We start from the raw sequence: 23,975 nt of genomic DNA on the forward strand, positions 1-23,975 counted from the left end.
AGGAGAAGATCTGTCTGCTTTCTGCCTCTCTCTTCCCAGAAGCAAAGGTGGGGCCAAGGTGGCTGGGGGCAGCAGGTAATTCCCACCCCCCACCCCTGTGGATCTTAACTCTCCTGCCCTGCCTGCGGGGTGGGGGGCGCGGGGGGCACAGGAGACGCTGCAAAGCAGCCCTCCATCTGCAGGAAAGAAGCCGAGGAGGAGGAGGAGGAGGCGACAATCCTCAGTTGCGCTCCTGAAACTTGGGGGGGTGGGGGGGCTAGGGTCACCCCTCTGGAGGCCCACGAGGAAACCTCTGAGGAATCGTGACTTTTAATATCCCACGAGGGGAAAAAGCCAGTCGGCGCACGGGGTGGTAATCCCATTAAGCCGCATTTAATTTCTTTCGCTCTAATTGAATTCTGTTTCGTTCACACCAGGCGTGTCTTTGGGGTCCAGGCCTCGGCAAGTCTGGGGAGGGAGGCTTCGTCCCGCTGCCCGCTGCCCTAGGTGGTCCCGAGGGATGCCGACGCTTCAGGAGAAGGTGCTCCTTCTCCTAACCACCCCTTCCCTCGAGGTGGGCCAGGATGCCAGAGGGCCAAATTTGGGGGGGGGGGGCGTCCGGAGAGGACAGGCCCCACAGCCCGAGCTTTCCATGCAAACACGGAAGCCGGGAGGAAGTGACGCTCACCTGTGTGGGGACGCGGTCAAAATTCTTCCCCAGCATCCTTCTCATGTGCTTCCTGGCGTGGGACGTCATCTGATGCTTCAGCAAGAAGGAGAACTGGCAGCCCTCGCGGATGCAGTGGAAGTGGCTGTTGACCTGGTTGTATTTGCAGCCTGGGAGGAAAGAGGAGAAAGAGTCGCCAATGGCCCAAGCCGGCAACCAACGCCGGGGAGACGGGAGCAGATGTAGCCCAGACGCTAATCTGGATCCATGGCCGGGAGGAAAGAGATCCGGAGCGCTTCCCCCACAGCCGATCTGGAACCTCAGAGGGAAGGGAGGCACTCCAAGCGTGCCCCGTAGCGATGGGGGCTGCTGTGGGGGGTGGGGGTGGGGTGGGGAGGCCGGGACCCCCACTTTGGCACTCGGTCTTCCGCAATTCAGGAATCAAACGCTTCCTCTGCTGAGAGAATTCGCCTCCCCATCTTCGCAGAGCATCGGAAGGGGGCAGATGGGGACGCTGCCCCTCCCCACAAATGGAAGAAGCAGAGAGGGGCCCCAAAGCCAGATTGCCTGTGATCCAGCCCTAGGTGGGCCCAGCCCCCCCCCCCCTCCGGAAGCTGCCTGTCTCCTTTGCGGAGGAGGAGGGTGTGAAGGTCAAACAGGAGATGGAGGGCGGCACTTCCCGGATAACCCAAATGACTTACAGAGAGACCCAAGTCAAACCCGCCCGGACTTAATTTATTAATTGGCAGGTTGAACAAATTAAAACTGATCAGTTTTTAAAAGGGCTTAATTGGCAAGCCGTTTTAAATTTATGAAAATTGCCGATGCCAGGGGCCGTCTTTAAAAGTGGCATTCCTTGTTTTCCACATGCGGGGGTGGAGGGGGAGGAGAGAGAGAGAAAGAGAAAGAAGAGAGAAAGAGAAAGAGAGAGAAAGAAAAGGAGAGAAAGAGAGAGAGAAAGAGAGTGAGAAAGAGAGAGAGAGAGAAAGAAAGAGGGAGAGAAAAAGAGAAAGAGAGAGAGGAAGAGAAAGAAGAGAGAAAGAGAAAGAGAGAGAAAGAAAAGGAGAGAAAGAGAGTGAGAAAGAGAGAGAGAGAGAAAGAAAGAGGGAGAGAAAAAGAGAAAGAGAGAGAGGAGAGAGAGAGAAAAAAAGAGAGAGAGGAGAGAGAGAGAAAGAGAGAGAGAGGGAGAGAGGGAGAGAGAGAGAGAGAGAGAGGAGGGGGGGCCCTCTTAGATGCCGCCCGCTATAACTTTTATTTAATTATTTCCAAGATTTATTAGTTGCCTTATAGCAAATACTCTCTCAGCATGACATACAATGAAAACACAAATAAAATCCAAAATCCATATACATCTCGTCAGAAGCAGCATAATAAAGCCATCAATTAAAAAGCAGCGGAGGTTAAAAAACAGGCACCAGCCCTCCCCCACCCACCCACCCATCCCGGTTCGCCCCCACCCCACAACCTGACAAGCTCTAAAGCCACCCCGGAGCTAGAGGGGCTTTCGAACGTAACCTGCCAGCGGAAAGGCCTCCTCCGTGGTTCCCCACCCCGTTGCTGATGGACTTGGAGTGGGGGTTTTTTTTTGGGGGGGGGAAGGGGGATAAATTAATAAATGCAGGGGCCACGGGCTCTTTGAGCCACGTTCTGCCCCAGTTCTGTTCCCAAGTCAGCCTGCAAAGCGAGCATTGCAACCAGAAGGGCATCGCCGAGCTGGCATTTCTGGAGAGACTCTCCTACACACACACACACACACACACACACACACACACACACAAACACACACACACACTGCCCCCCCTCCTCCTCCCAGCCCTGCCTTCCCCATCCTTCCTGCTCTGCTGGGGGTGAGACAGTTGACGGACAGCAGGCAGGCAGGCAGGCCGAGGCTTGCCCCGTTGCCGGGAGAGCTGAGTGTCTGTCGGGTATCGTCGTCGGAGGCTTTTGCGTGGCCCCGGTGATGTGCCGGACGGCAGCCAAGCGCCAAGCCTCTTGGCATTCTTGAGCCAGGAGCCAGGTGAAGGGGGTGGGTGGGGTGGGGTGGGCCCAGGGCCTGGTTGTTGCTTGCCCTGGCTACAGCCGGTGCCTTGCTGCCATCCTGGCCGATGAAGTACAAAACCGAGTCTGTGCAGACCCTCAACCACCCAGGTCAGGGTTAGAGCTGGAAAGGGACCTTGGAGGTCTTCTAGTCCAGCCCTCCCCCCCACCCGAGCACTTCAGACAAGGGTCTGTCTAGTCTCTTCTCAAAAGGCCTCCACCACACCCGGTGGCAAGCGGTTCCACCGGTTAAGACGAATCGGGAAGTTTCTCCTTAAGTTCCAGGTTGCTTCTCTCCTTGATTAAGTCTCCACCCTCAGGGGGGGGGGGCTTTGGAGAATAGCTTGACGACCGCCCACCCACCCACCCAACCTCTTCTTCTCCCAAAAGTTAACTGGACTTCCTCCAGGTTTTGGGGTTTTCTTGTTTCCCCCCCCCCCAGAACTGAAGAAATGAGAAGGGAAACGTTTTGAAAGGGAAAAAAAAGAAATAAAAAAAAAAAGAAATAAAAACGGAGTCGCTTTCCCCCCCCCCCCGCTCCCTCTCCCGGCCTTTGAATCTTTCGGGGTGCTTTTGTGCGTACCCCTCGTCCCCTCCACAGTCTGGGGGGAGGGGCCTTCGGGAGGGGCGAGGGTGCCAGGCACACGAAGGGCACCCATCCTTCCGCTTCCTTCCAGGATCCAGAAGGAAGGTTGCCATTTCGGCTTTCCGCTGCCGAAGCTGAGCAGCCAAAGGGGGGAAGACCCAGAAGCAGGTGTAGCCCGAGGGACGCCGAACTTCTCTGAGATGACCGGGGAAGGCCAAGACAGGCCAGGCTCCCTTTGGCTGCTCCCACACACCAGCCTCTGCCCCAGGTGGGCAAACTATCTGGGCACTGCTGAAGGAACCGGCGGGGTTGGGGGGTGGGAGAGAGAGAGAGGCTGGCCCGGCCTTTCTTCCCGGCAAAGCCAGCTGCCAGCCACACCCGCTGCCTCCGTGTGCAGTTTGGGCACTTTGATGTGCCGCTGCTCCGCCAGGGATTGGCATCCGAAAAGGCAGGGCCGCCCCGGCTGCCAGGGGAACCCACGCCTAAGGCAGGGCCATCTGGGGGACGGGACCACGTTTCTATCCTGGGGGGTGGGGCTTGCCATGAAAATGGGGCACTGGGTGCAAAGGACTGGAAAGGGATGGTTTGCAATTGTTTCTCCCCCCCCAAGAGGGTCGAAGAAGGGCTGGAGGAGGAAAGACGGACGGGTAGCTTGACCTTGCCCGGTGGCATGCGTTTGAGCCCCGAGTCAAAGGGACGAAGTCAAGTTGAACAAAACGACGTGTTGAAAAACGTGTTTAACCTCCCCAAAAGCTGGAAGGAGCGTGGAGGCTCCTCCGGGGTGTGTGTGTGTGTGGGTGGGTGGGTGTCCCCGTCCCGGCCGCTTACCCAGCCTGCCGCATTCTTCCCGCTTGGTGAAGTACTTGAAACCGTTGGCGGCCCTTCGCTCGGCCTTCTCGTGCTTCTTCACGTGCCAGGGGAGCTTGGTGGTGATGTTGGTCACGAAGAAGCAGCCAGGGCGGAGGCAGTGATAATGGCCCCGCATGCGGAACTCACAGTGCTGGGGGGGGGAGAGGAGGGAGGGAGGGAGGGAGGGTCAGGCCTCCCCTCTTGAGAACAGCTCCCCCATCTCCAGGCAAAGAACACCCCCCCAGCCTTCTCTCTCTCTCTCTCTCTCTCTCTCTTTCCCTCCCTCTCTCCCTCCCTCCCTCTTTCTCTCCCTCCCTCTCTCTCCCTCTCTCCCTCTCTCCCTCCCTTCCTTCCGCTCCCTCTCCCTCTTTCTCTCTCCATCCCTCTCTCCCTCCCTTTCTCCCTTCCTTCCCCTCCCTCTCCCTTCCTCCCTCCCTCCTTCCCTCTCCCTCTTTCTCTCCCTCCCTCTCTCCCTTTCTCCCTTCCTTCCACTCCCTCTCCCTCTTTCTCTCCCTCCCTCTCTCCCTCCCTCCCTCTCCCTCTTTCTCTCTCTCCCTCCCTCTCTCCCTCCCTTCCTTCCCCTCCCTCTCCCTTCCTCCCTCCCTCCCTCCCTCTCCCTCTTTCTCTCTCTCCCTCCCTCTCCCTCCCTTTCTCCCTTCCTTCCCCTCCCTCTCTCTTCCTCCCTCTCCCTCTTTCTCTCTCTCCCTCCCTCCCTCCCTCCCTCCCTCTCTCTCTCCCCCACCCCGCTCTGGACCCTGGCTGGTCCTCACCTGGTTTGGGCAGAGACACTGCAAGGAGTAGTAGGCAAACTGATCGCGCACGTTCACCAGGTTGTTGTTGGGGTTGATGTGGTCCAGGCAGTGGGACTCGGCCTTCCCAGAGGTCTTGCACACGTATTTGCAGTTCCCAAAGAGACAGTGGAAGTGGAACTTGTTGGCGTACTTGCAGTCCGTCGCCAGGCAAGGATCGCTGGAGGGGAGACCAACCATGAGTCCTTCTGGCCAAGAGGGACGGTTTGCCGGCTTCCCCTTCCGGAGCAGCTTAGCCAGCCCTGGGCAGCCCAGTGACCCACAGATTCCCAGATTCCCACCCACCCCCCTGGATCCCACCTCGCCCTTCCGGAAGAGCCGCTCACTTCTCTTGGAACTGGAGGAAGCCAGGCTTGACCTGGGGCTTGGCGTTCTCCAGGGAAGTGGTGGCCAAGGGGGAGGTGGCCAGGCCGGCCCCCGTGGTGGGCAGCTGAGACATGCTGGAGGCCAGCTGCTTCCAGGCCAGGAGCGTGGGAGCGGACGGCACGCTAGCCGGACTCGCGGTGGGCCCCTCGGCAGCCGCGGCGGTGGCCAGAATGGCGGAGGCGGTGGACGGAGAGGAAGGGGTGATGGAGGCCTTGTTCTCCGCCGGAGGGGGGAAGCTGTGCTCCGAGGTTCCCTTCGCGGCGCCCCCCTCTGTTCGGAAGTGGAAACTACAGAGAGGGGTGAGGAGAGAGAGAGAGAGAGACCCATCAGCCACCAACAGGGACAAGGCTTCGCTTGGTGGTCTCCCGCTCATTTCTGAATGGGGGCTTCCGGGCAATTCCTAAGACTGACTCTGGGCAGCTTCACCAAATTAAAAACGTCATGAATGTAACAGAGCGACATTCACCTGAGGGACCCTCACCTTTCCCCTGGCGGGCCTGTCCAAAACTCATGCGGCTAGATCTGAGTTTATCAGCATGTCTGAAAGTGGGCAAGGTCCAAATCTCCAGGGTGGTTGCTCTGGACAAAGTTCTGGGTTTCTACCACAACGCTGCTCCCCCCTTGGCCCTTTTTCCGGCTTGAAAACCCCTAGACTGAAGGATCTACACACACACACACACACACACACACACACACACAGAGAGAGACCGTTCCATTCAGGGAAATCCAGATGCGTGTTTTTTTTTTAAAGGAACAAGCAGATCCCTCTGCCTGTAACCATCTCTGCCCTCTCCATTCTTCCTCCTCCATGGCAGAAAGGATTTAAAAAGCGTGTGCAGGCACACACACACACACAAACACACAGATCCCAGCTGTGGGGGAGTGGTGCCTGGGACTTACTTGGCGTGCTTGACAGCCCCATCCACGGTGCTGAAGAGAGCCCCGCATTCTTCCACTACGCAGTGGAAGTGCATCTTGTGAAGGAAGTCGCACTGGGCATCGCAGAAATCCTTGGTGCCAAACCTGCCGAGGAGGAGGATGGGGAGCAACTGTAACTCTGCAGGCCCCCGAAGCCTGGGCCGCCCCACAGACGTGCAGAGACCCCCGGGGATTCAGCCCAGACCTACCCAGCACTCTCCCCCTCCTTGGCCCAGAGTCCCCCCCCCGCTCCCCATTTTAAAGGTGGCCTCAAGTGGCTGGTTTCGTTCTGCAGGCAGGAGGGATTTCCGTTCCTAGCTGGGCTTTGAATGGGAGACAAGGACACCCCCTCCTTGGGCTGAAGCATAATGGCCCAGCTGATCAGGCAGAGAGATACTGGGGGAGAAAGAGGAGGCCGGCTGGACAAGGAAGAAGCCGGGCTACCATTTCCTAGGAGGGTCAATCTTTTAATTAACTCTTGGGCTTTGAATTGGATGAATTTAAATATATTTACATACTGAAAAACACAGATGAAGGTGTCCTTTTTAAGGAAAGAAAGCAACACCATCTCATTCATACATATATATATGTATGTATGTATGTATGTATGTATGTATGTATATGTATATGTATATATAGAGAGAGAGAGAGGGAGAGAGAGAGAGAGAGAAAGAGAGGTGGATAGATAGATAGATAGATAGATAGATAGATAGATAGATAGATAGATAGATAGATAGATAGATAGATAGATAGATAGATAGATATGGATGGATGGATGGATGGATGGATATAGATATAGAGATAGACAGACATAGATAGATTAGATAGATAGAGATGTAGATATATAGATAGATATGGATGGATAGAGAGAGATACAGAGATAGATAGAGATACACAGATATAGATAGACATAGATTAGATATATAGAGATTAGATAGATAGATAGATAGATAGATAGATAGATAGATAGATAGATAGATAGATAGATAGATAGATAGATAGATAGATAGACAGAGATAGATATAGATAGATAGATAGATAGATAGATAGATAGATAGATAGATAGATAGATAGATAGATAGATAGATAGACAGAGAGATAGACAGACAGACAGACAGATAGGCAGACAGAGATAGATAGATAGATAGATAGATAGATAGATAGATAGATAGATAGATAGATAGATAGATAGATAGATAGATAGAGCGAGAGAGAGAGAGATAGCCTTGACTTCTTTGGCAGAGAAAGCTGAAAGGTCACTTGACCTGAATTGGACAAAGGGACCCCCAAGAAAAGAAACAGTCAGCAAACCCAGGCAAAGGGGCAATTCCAGGGAACAACAGGAGATGGACGCTGGTGGATGCTGCCGCTTAAGACTGGGGACCGAGGCCCTGATTTTGGGTGCCAGGCAACCCCCCCCCCTCTGGCTCCTTCGAGCAAGCTCTGAATTTTCCAATGCCAGGGAACTAGTCGATTTGACTTCCAAGCCCTGGTTAGGCTAGGCTCGTTTTATGTGCGTTGAGACTGTCTTTTATTATTATTATTATTATTGCAAATGTCTTTACGGAGGCCGAGGCAGGGTTAAATTCCATTAATGGGCAAAATAACTCAAGTCCAGGGACATAACGATGCCTGAGCTACTGGAAGCTAAACAGGGCCCTGGCACTCTGCCCTGCACGCTGTTTTGGTGCCCAAGACATGGCTCCTTGCTACCCAGCACCGAGGCCTTCCGTGGGGCAGCGCTGGCCTCCAGGCAGCTCTCACCTCCGCAAGTACATCTTCCAGGGCTCAGCAATCTTCTCCTGAACAAGAGCCTTCACCGTCTTGCCCAGATACTGGGTGGCATCGCCCGCCGCTGGCAGCTGCCCGCCATCGCTCTCCCCCTTCAAGCTGAGGAGGTTCCCCAGATTCGGGTTATTCTGAGACATCTGTGGGCAGAAAAGGGATTTCGGTGTTAGGAGAGAAGCCGAGAACTTCCCGAGTGGACCTCTAGGAGGGAAAAAGAAACGTGAGAGGCGAGGCCGAGGACTCTTGGATTCAGCCCACGAAAGGAATCCCCATGGCTTTCATTCCACTAGTCACTGCCCACTCTAGGGGGCGCTGCTCGTCTCCGTTTTAAGGCCACTGAGCCAGCACTGTGGGAAGACATTTCCGCGATCGTGTGGTCAAGCGTGACGTGGCGGAGCGCTGTCATCTTCCCACCGAAGGGATACCTATTTATCTACTCGCGCTCGCATGCTTTCGAACTGCTATGCTGGCAGGAGCTGCGGCGAGGACACGAGCTCACCCGGTTGCGTGGCGCTGGGGTCTCCAACCGGGGCTGCCGGCTTTCGAGCCGACAAGCCCAGAGTCTTTTATCTGCTCCATCAGTGACACTGTCCCTGAGCAGTTTTAAGCAAGCTGCTGAACGCCCATCATCCCCAGCAAGCTTGGCTTTTGGGGGGTGGTTTGGTCTGAATGAACCCACCTCCTTGTGAGTTGGGCCATTCCTCTCTCCTTAGTCAGAAGAAGCATTTGCCGCTGCCTTGACGGAAAGGCAAGGCCCCTTGCTATTATATGAGGCCTGGTGGGGCGGTGGTTAGGACGCAGCATTGCAGGCTCGCTCTGCCGACTGCCAGCAGTTCGATCCCGACCGGCTCAAGGTCGACTCAGCCTTCCGTCCTTTCCGAGGTCGGTCAAAGGAGGACCCAAATTGTTGGGGGAGGGCAGTAGGCTGACTCTGTAAACCGCTTAGAGAGGGCTGTAAAGCACTGTGAAGCGGTATATAAGTGCTAAGCGCTCTTGCTCTCCGTGTCCGGCAAGGTGGTTAATGCTAGCCTTAATCGGAAGCCAGTTTGAAGGTGGCAGGGTTTAAGCTACCCAGCTGGCCACAGATGAAGGCCAGGCCTTGCAAACTCCTCCCAAACGGCGAGGGGGGGGCGGCGGCGACAGGAGAGTTGAGCTAAAGAAAGTGCTGGAGAACTTTGGGAGAAAGAGTGATGAGAACAGAGGCAGCTCCAAGCAAAGCCACGCAGACATTTCCGTGAAGATCCTCACCCCTGCCTGGATGGCAGGACCGGGGCAGCCCCTCGGAAGAAACCCCCAACTTTGGCTTTGAGGACAAGCAGGCTCTGAGTGGTCCTGGCAAACGGAAGGCCAGGCGATTGCCCTCGCCCAAAATTACATTTAACGTTTACAGAGGGGGGGGGGAACAAAAGAAAAGCAAAATAAAAGAACACGTCCCCGATGGGATGCATAATTTAAATAAGGGTCTTCGTAAAAGGGTCGCGCTATTTTAAAAACGAAGAGGGCTTTTGGGGAGAAGCCTGCTGGCTTCAACTTTCCGCGGCGGGCACTTCTGCCTTCTTTCCTATTCTCGGGAAAATAAACAAAGGGGAAAACGCAAGCGGATTCCTCCAGACCTTTTTTTTTTGGAAACTTCTAAGGTAAAATACCCAGCATTAATACAAGCAAAAAAAACGAGAAGAGGCTGGTTCTGAAATTAAAAACAACAACAACAGAGTCCTACTACTCCTCCTTCTGGGGTGGGTGGGTGGGTGGGAGAAAAAGAAAGAAAGAAAGAAAGAGAGAGAGAGAGAGAGAGAGAGAGAGAGAGAGAGAGAGAGAGAGAGACTTGAGTGTCAGAGGCTGCGCTATATTTCTTCAGCCAGTTCATTAAATTAATTCGTAAGCAGTGGCTCTGAAATTATACCCGATGAAAAATGGTCTCAAAATTTAAATGGTACAAACTCATCTTATTAGAGGGAAAACATTAAAAAACAAACGCGTCTCTCCCCCCCCTCTCTCTTTCTCTCTCTCTCTCTCTCTCGCTTTAATTTCTCTGGGTGGTGGTGGTGGGGTGGGGTGGGGGGGATGAAAGCCGGAGCTGATGGATGGCTCTTACCTTATTCATAAGCGAGGATAAAAGAGATGAATTTGCCGAGACTGTGTGGCCATTTGATTCATTACTGGAACACACAAACCAACAGGGTTTAGTTAAGATGTGCATAGGGGAGCTGCAATTAATTCTCTTTTCAAATTGGCAAAAAAAAAAAAAAATATCCCCACCCCCTAACCTTCCACCTGATGCGTACGAAGGAGGAGGGGGGAAGGAACCCACCCTTTGCACCGTCTGCCTCTTTCCGCCAGGCAGGATAGCCCGCCGGATAAGCCCACCTTCCCCCTTCCAATATGGGGTGCCATGGTGTCCGGAGAGGAGGCCACCTGCCGTGGTCCCCAAGATGGGAGCAGCTGGCTGGGAAGAGACTGGACAGCCATTTGTCTGAAGGGGTCTAGAGCCAGGGCTAAGGCAACCTTGGGTCATTTTTTTTTTTAGGACTGGTGGACTTCAACTCCCAGAATTCCCGAGCCAGGAATGGGAGAGGCTTCCAGGCTGAGCCATGCTGGCTCGGGAATTCTGGGAGTTGAAGCCCACGAGTCATGAGGGGGGCCGTAGTTTCCCTCACGCTGGCTCGGGAATTCTGGGAGTTGAAGCCCACGAGTCATGAGTGGGGGGGGCTATAGTTTCCCTCACGCTGGCTCAGGAATTCTGGGAGTTGAAGTCCACAAGTCATGAGGGGGGGGCTATAGTTTCCCTCACGCTGGCTCAGGAATTCTGGGAGTTGAAGTCCACAAGTCATGAGGGGGGGGCTATAGTTTCCCTCACGCTGGCTCAGGAATTCTGGGAGTTGAAGTCCACGAGTCATAAAAGAGCCAAGGTTGCCTACCCCTGGCATAGGGTTTCCTGCCTGAGCAGGGGGTTGGACTAGATGACCTCCAAGGTCCCTTCCAACTTTATTATTATTATTATTATTATTATTATTATTATTATTATTATTATTATTATTATTGTTGTTGTTGTTGTTGTTGTTGTTGTTGTTGTTATTGTTATTGTTATTGTTATTATCATTATTATCATTATTATTATTATTATTATTGTGTCTCCCTTACTGCTCAGCCACAACCCCCAACTCTGGCTGGGAGGTTAAACAGGTGAGGAGGCCCGAGACACACACGGGGCCCACCAAAAAGCTTAACCGGTGGGAACCCCGCCTTGAAGTGGAGACAGGCAGACTTCCAAACACCTCTTACTTCTACAGCTGAAAGAGGAGGCAACTGGTGGTCTTGGGGTCCAGGTGGTCTGGCCAACAGCAAGGGATTGTGGGAGATGTCCCCAATTTGGGTTGCTCTCCTCTGTTTTAGAATAGAGTAGAGCTGGAAGGGACCCTGGAGGTCCATCTAGTCCAGCCCCCAGCTCAAGCAGGAGACCCTGGACCGTCTCAATCAATCAGTCAGTCAATCAATCAATCAAATCAATCAGGGTGGAGCTGGAAGGGACCTTGGAGGTCTTCTAGTCCAGCCCCCTAGACCGTCTCAGACAGGTGACCGTCCAGCCTCTTCTTGAAAACCTCCAGCGACGGAGGGCCCGCGATGTCTTACCCGAGATCTTTCATTCTAAGGTCCAGGCTGTGCTCCTGCAAGGAATCCTGGCTTGCGGTGGGTCCCGAGCCGGGATTCTCAGCCGCCTCGGGCTTTATTTGGGTCAGGTTAAACCGTCCGGGGGTTGTGGGCTGCCCGTTTCCTGCATGGACGAAAGAGGGAGATGGAAAAAGTGGGAGGGGGGAGGAAGTTGGGGGGGAGAGAGAGAGAGAGAGACCCACAAAGTGTCACTCAACAAAGTCATGGAAAAGCAACCCACAATAAAGAATGATGCATCCGTACACGCGCACAGGGGGAAGACAACCATCTCCCCCCACTTCTCTCTCTCTCCCCCCCCCCCCAGCACACAGGCCGTTTGAGGAAGAGAGAGAGAGAGAGAGAGAGAGAGATAGAGGCCGGGGTTAGCTGGTCAGCATTTATTGCCGGGCTGACGTGATGGGGTCTGACGTCCATTCCTGGTGTGGAAATTCTTCCGAGTGATAATTATTGCAAAAATTATGTCAAAGTTGTCCAGGCTCTGGGGCTCTTTTAAAGGAGAAGGGCGGAAGGAGGCGAGGGGGAGATCTGATGCTCTGTGCAAGCTGTCATAACTCATTTGCGGGGCTGCCTCTTAAACGTTTATTAAAGACGCCCTTAACGCTGAGGCAATGTGGCAGCTCTGGACTGCTAGTCAAGCCCCTTCCCATTCCCCAGCCTCCATGTTGCCTTGGTGACTGGCACCGGCCCCTCTACTGAGCATGCCCAGAAGGAATGTCTGCCATGTCAGCTCGATCGAAAATGACACCCAAGCCCATTGGTTCAAAGCACCTGACCCCTCGGACCCAACACGGGGGGCTCCACCAAGCGGCCTTCCGCCAACGCCCGCTTGGCACCGGCACCGGCCTTCCTGCCTCTTCCCAAACCACCGACTCCCGTTTGGCAAAAGCAAAGGGGTCCCCAAAAGGAGGCTGAGACCCTCCCCCCGTGTCGCGCCCCCCCCCCAAGCGGAGACGCAGGGAGAAGGACCCTGCGTGCTGGAAGGATGGAGGCACTACAGGGAAAAGTTGCTGACGGGAACGTGTCTGCCAAGTTTCTCGCCACTACGCTGACTAAAATATTAATTTGCCCAGAGGCGCTTCGGCTGATGGGGAAGTTGCTCCATCGAGGGCAAGTGGATTTTTATAGAAAGAAAGGAAAGAAAGAAAGAAAGAAAGAGAGAGAGAGAGAGAGAGAGAGAGAGAGAGAGAGAGAGAGAGAGAGAAAGAGAGAGAGAGAGAAAGAAAGAAAGAAAGAAAGAAAGAAAGAAAGAAAGAAAGAAAGAAAGAAAGAAAGAAAGAAAGAAAGAAAGAAAAGGAAAGAAAGAAGGAAAGAGAAAAAAGAAAGAAAGGAGAGAAAGATGGAAGGAAGGAAAGAGAGAAAGGAAGGAAGGAAGGAAAGAAAGAAAGAGAGGAATGAATGAATGAATGAATGAATGAATGAATGAATGAATGAATGAATGAATGAATGACCGTCTCTTTGTTAAGGAAAATTCCCCCTCCTGGCCTTTTTTAAAAATAATGGGGAGAATAAAAGGCTGTTTTTCCTCCCTTGCCGTGGGACCTAGTCCGAACTGGACTTGAAAGGACCGCAAAGATTCCCGATTCCAGCCCAGGGGAAGGGCAACTAGGTCCCCATCTCATCCTCCCTCCTTCTCTCCATGGGGGGGGAAATGACCTGCTAGGCCCTCCCCTTTGGCGCTTCCCCCGTGAACCGCTTCGAGGAGGAGGAGGGGGTGCCTGCCCAGGCTCTCACCTGCCTCCACCGCCACCGAGGGCTTCAGGGCCGCCGCCGCCAGCCGAGCCATCATGGGCGAAATCAATCCTTTGCTGGCCGAGATCTTCTCCATGATGGAGGCGGCTGGAGTTGGCGAAGAGATGGCGGCGGCCTCGCCGGAACCTGAGAGGGCCGGGGAAGGGGAGCTGGCCGAAGACGCCGGGTTGGTGCCCGGCGTGCCGGCGGCTAGCAAGCCGGCGGAGCTGGCGGGCAGTTGAGCTGAGACCCGGCTGGGGAGCATGGGGAAGTAGGAGCCTGCCGTTGCCGGAAGCGCTGCGTTGGGCAGGGCCAGGGCCAAAGGGATATTGCTCGGGAGAGCCTGCGAGAGCAGGGCGGGCATTTTGGAGGCCGAAGGCATATTGCTGGCGGGTTTGCTGGCGGCCAGCTCGGCGGCCGAGGAAGGAGTGCCCGGCACGATCAAGGAGATGGAAGACTGCTGACTGGTGGGAGAGGCACTCAGGCTGGAGTTCTTGGAGCTCATGGCGGAAAAGTCGACCAGGTCGTCGTTGCTGGACTCCTCCTGCTCGTTCTCCTTGGCGCCCAGCAGCGAGACGGGCAAGCCCAGCATGCCCGAGCTGCGGATGTGCCGGCGCTCGTGTTTGCGCTTGTGGGAGGTCATCTGGCTGGTGGAGGTGAAGGTGAAGCCGCAGCCGGGCCGGATGCAGTGGAAGTGGTTGGTGGCCTTGCTGTAGACGCAGCCCTCGTACTTGCACTCCTCGTACTTGTAGAACTTCTTGAAGCCGTCCTTGGCGTAGGCGTCGTCCTTGATGTGGTAGCTCTTGTGCTTCTCGATGTCACACTTGTTCTTGAAGGTGAAGGTGCAACCGGGCCGCCTGCGAGAGAGAAAACCAGGGGATCAGGCCCGGGGCCCAAGAAGGGGTCTTTCGCTCGCCTTGCCCGCCGGGACGGTGAAGTCGGGATGGAAGCGGCCGATCCCTCAGAGGCAGAGACCGGGCAGCTAAGCCTGTTCTGTCTTGGTGACTTGGTTCTGCCTGGGCCTTTCACTAGAGCTGGAGTCCACTACTGCAGGGGTCGGTGGACCAGTACCGGGCCGCGGCATGCCAGCAACCAGGCTGCACAAACAAGCAAAGCCCCATCCGCTGGATGCAGGCAGCACACAAAACCACGCACTCTCCGGTCCGTGGAAAAAAACCTCTCTCCACGGAACCGGTCCCTGGTGCCCAAAAGGTTGGGGGCCTCTGCACTATTGGGGCGTGAGGTGTTCAGAACCAAGCCGCCCGAAGCAGCGAGCTCGTGGACACGCACCCCCACGTGTGCAAGCAGTGGGTGAGCACGTGCCTATGTGCTCCATTTGGGCACGCGGTGCTCCCCGCTCGTGCAAAGGGAGCTGTGGATGAGTGAGCTTGCCCACCCCCACCCCCGCCGGTCTGCAAAGCCAGAAAATTTGGGGAATATCTGGCAATATTGGCTGAAGTAATGGCTTTCAGATCTGGCTTTGTGTCTGGAGTTCACTTCTTTGGTCCCACTTCTAAAAACCTGTGGGCTCCCAACCTCCAGCGTCAATATATGGACACGTCTCCGAAACCTTTGAGCAAGCCAGACACATCAGAGCCAGGGATCCCCAAGGGCCCAGCCTGTCGCCCAAGGACACAGCTCATTTGACCACAGGTCTTGCTCAAATCTGGGCCTAGGTGGATCACCGTGAATGCAGCCAAGGGAAGCCAAGGTGTTGTCAACACCATCAAATGTCTCCCCGGTATTGGTCCTAAGCGATGCTGGGCTGGGCCCTGGCGTGGAGAAGAACTGTAGGGACGCCCCCTCCTCATCCAGTGAGAACCTTTTTTCCCCCTCCCTTTTGCCCCCGTGCCCACCTGCAGTGGAAGTGAGTGGTCTTCTGCCCGTAGAACTGGCAGTCCACCGTGCCGCAGTCTTCGGTGGCCCGGAACCGCTGGAAGCCATCGTTGATCAGCTGCGTGTTCTTTTTGTGGAAGTTTTCATGGGTCATCACATCGGAGGTGCTGGTGTAGACCTTGTTGCAGCCCACCTGCGGAAGGGAGGGGGAACCAGGACAACTAGTCAGAAAGCTGCAGAGGGTCTAAAAAAAAAGCCAGGTTTTCTGAGTATGGCGGCATTGCTATAACTTGTGACGTCTCCCATCTTTCCAGAGGGAGGGAGAAAAGCAGAAGGGAGGGGACCAAAGGATTGGTGTCAGAATTGGAAGGGGCCTTGGAGGTCTCCTAGTCCAACCCCCAACTCCTGGTATAGAACCTATACCAGGAGTCCCCAACCGCCGGTCTGCGGACCGTCACCGGGCCGCGGCATGCCTGCGACCGGGCCGCACAAACAAGCAAAGCCTCCATCCGTGGGATGCAGGCAGCACACAAAACCACGCGCTCTCTGGTCCGTGGAAAAAAAACCCTTTCCTCTCACTGGTGGCCGAAAGGTTGGGGGCCTCTGCCCTATCCAGTCTCTCCCGAAAAACGTCCAGTGTTGGAGCGTTCACAATTCTGCCCACCGGTTAAATCCTTCTAACGTTCAGGAAGTTTCTCCTTAGTTTCTAGGCCTGGATCTGGGGTCTCTGGCAGAAAAAAAAAGCCAGCTCGGCTAAAGGCGGCAGGCTGTGAGCTGCAGGGCTTCAGGAAGAAAAAGAAAAAAAAAGGCCACTCGGTGTGGGAAAGGCAATGGGGGGGCACCCCATATCAAGCAGAGCGGTTGGGGCTGGTCCCTCTTTCAGCCCACAAGGGTCTCTCCGTTACTGGGGGTGGTGGGCTTGGCTATAGGAAGGACTGGCTTCGTTTCCAGCCCGTCTGCGTTATTGGGGGTGGTGGGCTTGGCTATCGGAAGGACTGGCTTCGTTTCCAGCCCATCCACGTTATTGGGGGTGGTGGGCTTGGCTATCGGAAGGACTGGCTTCGTTTCCAGCCCGTCCGCGTTATTGGGGGTGGTGGCCTTGGCTATCGGAAGGACTGGCTTCGTTTCCAGCCCGTCCGCGTTATTGGGGGTGGTGGGCTTGGCTATCGGAAGGACTGGCTTCGTTTCCAGCCCATCCGCGTTATTGGGGGTGGTGGGCTTGGCTATCGGAAGGACCGGCTTCGTTTCCAGCCCGTCCGCGTGCCGTGCCGTGGAAGAGAGAAAGAATGCAGAACGCAGGATGCGTCTCTCTCTGCCTCCTCGGCTCAGCTTGGGGCAAACTTGCCATATTGAGTAAAATTCCAGCAGAATATGTCAAGGCTTGCCGGTGTGCCCTCCGAGAGAGAGCATCGGGTGCCAACGCCTGCACCATCTCAGAAGTGAAGCAAACCAAAACACACACACACACACACACACACACACACACAGACACAAAAGTTCACCTTGGGTTGAGAGAAAAGCAATCTGGACAAACAGCCAGAAACTGTGCAGGATGGGCAGGGAGGGAGGGAAGGAGGGGGGGGTGGAGAAGGGGGGGGGGAGTGGGAGCTACTCCGAAGCTACTTCCAATCTAACCAGGGCCTCTTTCCCCACTGACACCTTGAAAAAAGACAGACCCAGAGTGGTGTTAAAAGAAGAAATTAAACAAAAACAAAACACACACACCTCCCGGGGAACAATTTGCAAGAAGGGCTGATTGTGGTAAAGCAAGGAAAAAATGTCCCCTTGGTATAAACAACTAAACTGCCTTTTGTCCAGGCCCAATTATGGACATAAAAAGGGGAAGGGCCTTCAGTGGCCAGGCTTGGTGTGTGTGTGTGTGTGTGTGTGTGTGTGTGTGTGTGTGTGTGCAAAGGCTGCTGTTTAAGAGATTTTCTCTCCTGGGGGAATTTACAACGTTGTGACACCTTTTTTTTTCTCCTTCTTCCAAGGAAGGCTTTCCATGTTGGTCCCCTCTTCTAAGAAATTCTTTCCACCCAGAGGTGCCGGTTGCCGGCCCTCACCCTCTCTCTCTCTTCAAGGGAAGGGCACCTCAGAACCCACCCAGCACACAAGTATGCAACAACAATAACAACAACTGTTCCGTTCAGTGACTGTTCAAAGTCACAAGGGCGCCCAAAAGCGTGACTTGGGACCCTTTTTCAGAGTCGCGACCTTTTGCAGGGTCACGTGATCCCAATTCGGATGCTCGGCAACCCATTCCTACTTATGGCCCGTTGCCGTGTCCCAAGGTCAAGCGACACACACCCCCTCCTCTTGCGAGCTTCCGGCCAGCAGGAAGCCAGGTTCGCTTCACAAACCGGGTTACTAGCTTATCAGGCCGCAGTGATCCGCTTAAGAACCAGGACAAGGAAGGTCGTGACACGGGGGCAAAACTCGCTGGAAGGAATGTCTCGCTTAACCACGCAAATTCTGTGGTTGTTCAGGCGAGGACTTAACAGTCCTGTGGGCTGCAGGGACTGGAGCGGATGCCGGCAGAGACCGAGATAGCTGGGATCCCAACAGCTTCATTCAAAGGAGTTGCCGCAGGGCTACTCCGGCCACATCTGTCCAGCTGCTGACTCGCCGCGAACAAAAAAGCCGCCAGCCCAGGAGGGATCGGAAAGGATTCAAAGTCTCTGCTCCAGGCTGGGCCCCGCCAAGCTTCCCATCGCACACTTCCTGCCTAGTGGAGAGGCTGGCCTCTTCCCCTCTGATCTTCCGTTTGAAACCGGGCTGCTATTAATATTGGATCAGCTCAGCAGCCAGCCACAAACGGAGCGAATGAGCACCGCAACGTCACCGCGCTCAACAGAGAGCAAAGCCGCACGGAGTGGTGGAGGAGGCCTCCTGCCGAGAGACACCGGAGGGCCATCCTCCCGGGGGGGGGGACTCAAAGGAAAAACCCACCGGTTATCCCTTCCCACCAAAAAACCCAACAACTCATCCCGTTCCACGGCCAGGCCCGTTGGGAATATTCTCCCAAGGGGAAAGCCGTCGCAGGGGGACGGTTGCAGCGGTGGCGGCGAGAGGAACGGGAACTCATTGGCCATCCTGATCCTCGTCTTCCCAGCCCGGCGAAGGTGGGCTGGGCAAGTTACCTGCATGCAATGATAGTGTGTGCTTTTCCCGTTGAGGTGGCAGCCGTGGTAGTAGACGCTGCAGTCATCCAGAGGGCTGAAGCGCATGAAGCCGTGCTGGAGGGAGTTATCCCGTTTCTTGTGCATGTTGTAATGCCGGATCACGTCCTGCTTACTGGTGAACCTCTGAGGGCGAGACGGGGGTGGGGTGGGGTGGGAAGGAGAAGAAGAAGGTGAGGGAAGGACGAAAGCGAAGGCAGCAGAGGGAAAATACGGCACGGGGAAACACCGGACACGGGTGTGCATTTCAGACGGGGGCTGCCTTTGCGTAACGCGCTTAGCCAAGTTCATCCCGAGCCTTTACGTGCCCGCGTGCGGCGTGCTAAACCTGGATGGCTTAAATCCAGCCCGGCTTTTTTTGTGGCACGAGCCAGGTGGGCAAGCCTGCTTTCTGGTTACTTTCCTGGACCCGACTTAACTCACAGGACACGTGGGTGAATTCGGCAGCCTTAAGTTAATTACTCTTTTTAAAAGGAAAGGCCAGGTTAAAAGGACGGCCGAGAGCACGGAGCCCGCAGAAAGAGGTGCCAATGGAGTGCTTGGGTGGGTGTGGGCATTTGCCCAGATTCTTTGCCCCACCCCCTACCCCAAATTGACCACTAATCAAACACAGAGACCCTTGGGAGAGTTCCGCTGCTGGGATAGAGGTGGATCTTCTGAGGAGGAATTCCTCCGTATCCAGATGGGGAATTGCACACACACACACACACACCCTCCTCAAACCGTAGGAATAAATCTCCATTTGGCCCTATTGCTTTGATTAAACTTTGCGATACACGCAGGAGCGGCGCAGAAGCTCCAAGGAGCAATTTCCCTGGGATTCTGTCACCACACACACACACACACACACACACACTGCTAATATACAGCCGCTTATTCCAGAGTCTCTAGAGCAGGGCTATTCAACTTTGGCAACTTTTTAAGACTTGGCTTCAAATCAACCAAGCTTGGCTGGCTGGGGAATTTGGGGAGTCGAAGTCCACCAGCCTTAAGGTGGCCAAGATTGGATACCCCTGCTCTAGAGCCAGCCAAAAAAAAATCACCGCAGAGCTTTACACTCTCCTAGGGGTCAGGCTCTCTTTTCCAAGGCAGGGACATTTCTTCACCACCACCACCACCTCTCTCTTCCTTAAGGGCTCCTTCCTCAAAGACAAAGCGTAACAGAGCTGGAAGGGTCCTCGGAGGCCTTCTAGTCCAACCCCTGCTCAGGCAGGAAACCCTAAACCATTTCAGACAAATGGTTGCCCAGTCTCTTCTTAAGAACCTCCAGTGATGGAGCATCCACGACTTCAGGAGGCAAAAGCTGCTCCGCTGATTATTCTATTCTATTCTATTCTATTCTATTCTATTCTATTCTATTCTATTCTATTCTACAATCTGCCTATTCTATTCTATTCTATTCTATTCTATTCTATTCTATTCTATTCTATTCTATTCTATTCTATTCTATTCTATTCTATTCTATTCTATTCTATTCTATTCTACAATCTGTCTATTCTATTCTATTCTATTCTATTCTATTCTATTCTATTCTATTCTATTCTATTCTATTCTATTCTATTCTATTCTATTCTATTCTACAATCTGTCTATTCTATTCTATTCTATTCTATTCTATTTTCTATTCTATTCTACAATCTGCCTATTCTATTCTATTCTATTCTATTCTATTCTATTTTCTATTCTGTTCTACAATCTGTCTATTCTATTCTATTCTATTCTATTCTATTCTATTCTATTCTATTCTATTCTATTCTATTCTATTCTATTCTATTCTATTCTATTCTATTCTATTCTATTCTATTTTATTCTATTCTACAATCTGCCTATTCTATTCTATTCTATTTTCTATTCTGTTCTACAATCTGTCTATTCTATTCTATTCTATTCTATTCTATTCTATTCTATTCTATTCTATTCTATTCTATTCTATTCTATTCTATTCTATTCTATTCTATTCTATTCTATTCCTTATTTCATTATTCTATTCTATTCTATTCTATTCTATTCTATTCTATTCTATTCTATTCTATTCTATTCTATTCTATTCTATTCTATTCTATTCTATTATTTTCTATTCTACAATCTGTCTATTCTATTCTACATTTTTTCTATTCTGTTCTGTTCTGTTCCATTCCATTTTTCTGTCAGGAAATTCCTCCTTAGTTCTAGGTTGCTTCTCTCCTTGCTTGGTTCCCATCCGTTGCTTCTTTTGTCCTGCCTTCAGGTGTTTCGGAGACCCACCCCCTCCCCACCCGTCGCTGGATTCCCACTGCCCACAACCTCCCCACCATCCACAGAAACCCACAGCCTATCAAGCTGGAGGGGGGGGAGAAACGGAGCCAGGTTCCCAGCTGCAATTGTGCCTCGCAAACCAGGAGAACGCCAGGGAAGAAATCCAAGGCGGCTATTCCTGGGGAACCCCGTCAATCACACCACCACAGCCCTAATGACCGGTGCGGGGTAGGAAGGCGGGGGGGGGGGCAGGGGCCTGACTACAAAAAAAAAAAAAAAGGCAGAGTCAAAGCCAGCCTGGAGTGCAGGGTGAAGACAAGCAGCATGCGACCCGGTGGAGCTGGCTTGTGGACTGTGTCCTGGCGGCATTCCCAGCCCTTCCAACCTGGGTTGCTTTCTCAACTTCCTGCTTCTCTCCCACTTTCCTTAATCCCCGCGGCCAGGAGCTACCGAAGGTCACCTGGGGTTTTCTGCCCCGGTGGTGGTGGTGGTGGGGGCTACTCAAAAACCTTTGACCGGAGGAGCCTCCGGATTAACCTCACCCCCTTGGGAGGAGAGGCCAAAAGAAAGGAGGAATCCAAGCGCTCCTTCCCTCCGTCTCTTAAAGGGGGTCGTCCTTCGTCCATAAAGAAGATCTTCCAACAAGCCATGTTGGAAGAGAAGCCCTGACCCCCGGGGACAGAATCCGCAAACCAGGGTGTTGTTGTTTTTTTATCCCATTTATATCCCGCCCTTCTCCGAAGACTCAGGGCGGCTTACAATCTAAGAAGCACAAATCAATGTGCTTAGCAATAGCCTTCATTCTATGTATATGCCTGCTTATTATTAGGGCTTTTGTCCCTCCCATCCCCAAGCGGCATTTTTTTACAAAGTCAGCTTATTGCCCCCAACAATCTGGGTTTTCATTTTACCTACCTCGGAAGGATGGAAGGCTGAGTCTACCTTGAGCCTGGTGGGACTCGAACCTGCACTAATTGCAGGCAGCCGGTGTTACTTAAGGAGGCATTAGCCCACTGCTCCACCAAGGCTCATTGGTGGGATGGCTTTTTCCTTCCTTGGAGCAAGACTTGAATTAACCTCCCACTCCCCCCCACACCCCGTTTTGATGTCCTCTTGATCTGCCTCGCGGCCCGGAACGTCCCTTGCCTTCGCAGGCAAAAATATTTCCAGATCGAGGAGGGCAGGAGACGCTAACTTGACCCGGGTTGTTGTTTTTTTTTTAAGGGCCCAGAGGGGTCCAAGTGAAGAAGACGCCTCACCTCTGGCTTCTGAAGAGTTTCCCCACGTGCCCCTCCCCCCCAAAAAAATTCCTCTCTCTTTGACGACTTCCCCCAAGGAAAGAAGTCTGGGCCGGGGGGGGGGGAATACCAGCCCTTGGGCAACCAACCATCCTGCTACGATGGGCAAATTACTGCCCCGGATGTTAACCTCACTAGATTAGATCTCCTAGTCCTGAACTTTTTTTTTTTTAATTTCCCACCCCCCACCCTCCAACTTTCAGGGCTGGCTGTGCTGAAAATACGGTGCGTTTTCTACCTGGTAGTTGCATTCTGGATCAAGGCAGTGATAATGTTCCCGGTACTGGTAGGCGCAGTGAATGTGTCCACAGTGCTGGCTTCCGGAAAACCTGCAAATAGGAGGAGGAAGAAGAAGAAGAAGAAGAAGAAGAAGAAGAAGAAGAAGAAGAAGAAGAAGAAGAAGAAGAAGAAGAAGAAGAAGAAGAAGAAGAAGAAGAAGAAGAAGAAGAAGAAGAAGAAGAAGAAGAAGAAGAAGAAGAAGAAGAAGAAGAAGAAGAAGAAGAAGAAGAAGAAGAAGAAGAAGAAGAGGAAGAAGAAGAGGAAGAAGAAGAAGAAGAAGAAGAAGAAGAAGAAGAAGAAGAAGAAGAAGAAGAAGAGGAAGAAGAAGAGGAAGAAGAAGAAGAAGAAGAAGAAGAAGAAGAAGAAGAAGAGGAAGAAGAAGAGGAAGAAGAAGAAGAAGAGAAGGTTAGGTGGGTCAGAAATAAAATGTGCAATGGCTTCCCTTTCTCCTCCTCCTCCTCCTCCCCCCCCCCACCCCATCCTGTCAGTTTCAAAGCAGGTTTGCACCCTGGGCAAGAGCTGGACTCTTGAAAAATGACACGAAACGGCAACTGATCCCACCGGGCAACCTGCAGGGCTGGCGTTCCTGTGCCAGGAGTTGCAGAGGGCACCTCTGCTTTTCTCTCGGCCTTATGGACCGAAGGTATTAAAGTACAGATTTAGGCGATTTAGGGTCTCCTGCTTGGGGTTGGGCTAGATGACCTCCAAGGTCCCTTCCCGCTCTCTTCTGATTCTGATTCTGGACGGGCAAGAGTTTTTCCTTTGCTTTTAAAAGGGAGAAGCTTGTGTTAGGATCCAGGGGGGGCCCTCGTGAGCCAGTCCCCACTGGCTTGCACTGGGCTGATGGGAGAAGCGAGGGATAACAGAAGAGAATAACAGAGTTGAAAGGGGGCCTTGGAGGTCTACTAGTCCAACCCCCTGCTCAGGCAGGAGACCCTAGACCACCTCAGAGAAATGGCTGTCCAGTCTCTTCTCAAAAACTTCCAGTGTTGGAGCATCTGCAAATTCTGGAGGCAGGATGTTCCACTGGTTTTATATATATATAAATCCCAAAAGAGGGTGGGAGAATTTGGAGGTGGGCAGCAGAATCTCGGCAGCATCCCGAGGGCCACACAGGTCCCATGCTGCACACACCTTTTACCTTCCCCCCTCCTCCCCCTCCCGTTTGGCAGAGCAGAGGCAGCGATGCTCGGCTGTGTCACATCAAGGGCAAAGCTGGCACGCGGGGGAGGGGGGGCAGGCCTCCAGTTCTGGGGGAGGGGGGTTAGGGAATCTCCCCCCCACACACACACACACCCATTCACCCTTCCCCAGTTAATAGATTCCTAAAGGGCTACCCCTCTCTGTCCCCTTGGCTTTGCCCGACACTTGAAACAGTCCAAGCGATTAATTTTTAAAGGGCAGCATCTGCCGAGCTTTGGGAAGCAAAGCCTTGCGCGTGCCTTGCTGACGCCATCTGCAGAAGGGGCGCACACCTGCTGTCCCCCACCCCCTGCCACCCCTCTTCCACCCGCATTTTCATCGAGGCAAAGCACCCGGCATTCGGGACGCTGCTTCCCCTTCAAGACCAGGGGCGGGCACCATTTTGCAGAAGCCAACATGGGACGATACCAGCGGCAGCATTCAAATAGGTTCTCTGCGTGGATGCCACTTCCGGAAGTCCGTTCCGGGCTTTGGGCAACAAAAAATTAGCTACCGGTTCTGCCGAAGTGGTGCAAAACCGGCTGAATCCCATCTATCTATCTATCTATCT

At 53.4% G+C, this 23,975-nt stretch overlaps 1 protein-coding gene across 6 annotated transcripts in view; it reads right to left on the reverse strand.

Moving 5' to 3' along the window:
- Positions 1-23,975, reverse strand: part of CASZ1 (castor zinc finger 1) — a 179,835-nt gene that overhangs the window by 8,438 nt on the left and 147,422 nt on the right. For all 6 annotated transcript variants that reach the window (XM_081341463.1, XM_081341466.1, XM_081341464.1 and 3 more), the window contains 12 exons: positions 22,182-22,272; positions 18,373-18,537; positions 15,253-15,425; positions 13,400-14,253; positions 11,630-11,771; positions 10,095-10,158; positions 7,976-8,139; positions 6,194-6,316; positions 5,254-5,580; positions 4,889-5,087; positions 4,098-4,269; positions 668-816 (listed from right to left, as the gene is read on the reverse strand). In XM_081341463.1, coding sequence (XP_081197589.1) covers positions 668-816; positions 4,098-4,269; positions 4,889-5,087; positions 5,254-5,580; positions 6,194-6,316; positions 7,976-8,139; positions 10,095-10,158; positions 11,630-11,771; positions 13,400-14,253; positions 15,253-15,425; positions 18,373-18,537; positions 22,182-22,272 — 2,623 coding nt within the window. The remainder of the gene's footprint in view (positions 1-667; positions 817-4,097; positions 4,270-4,888; positions 5,088-5,253; positions 5,581-6,193; positions 6,317-7,975; positions 8,140-10,094; positions 10,159-11,629; positions 11,772-13,399; positions 14,254-15,252; positions 15,426-18,372; positions 18,538-22,181; positions 22,273-23,975) is intronic.

Source organism: Vipera berus (genome assembly GCF_964194415.1).
Source record: "Vipera berus genome assembly, chromosome: 17".
In the NCBI taxonomy this organism is placed as follows: domain Eukaryota; kingdom Metazoa; phylum Chordata; class Lepidosauria; order Squamata; family Viperidae; genus Vipera; species Vipera berus.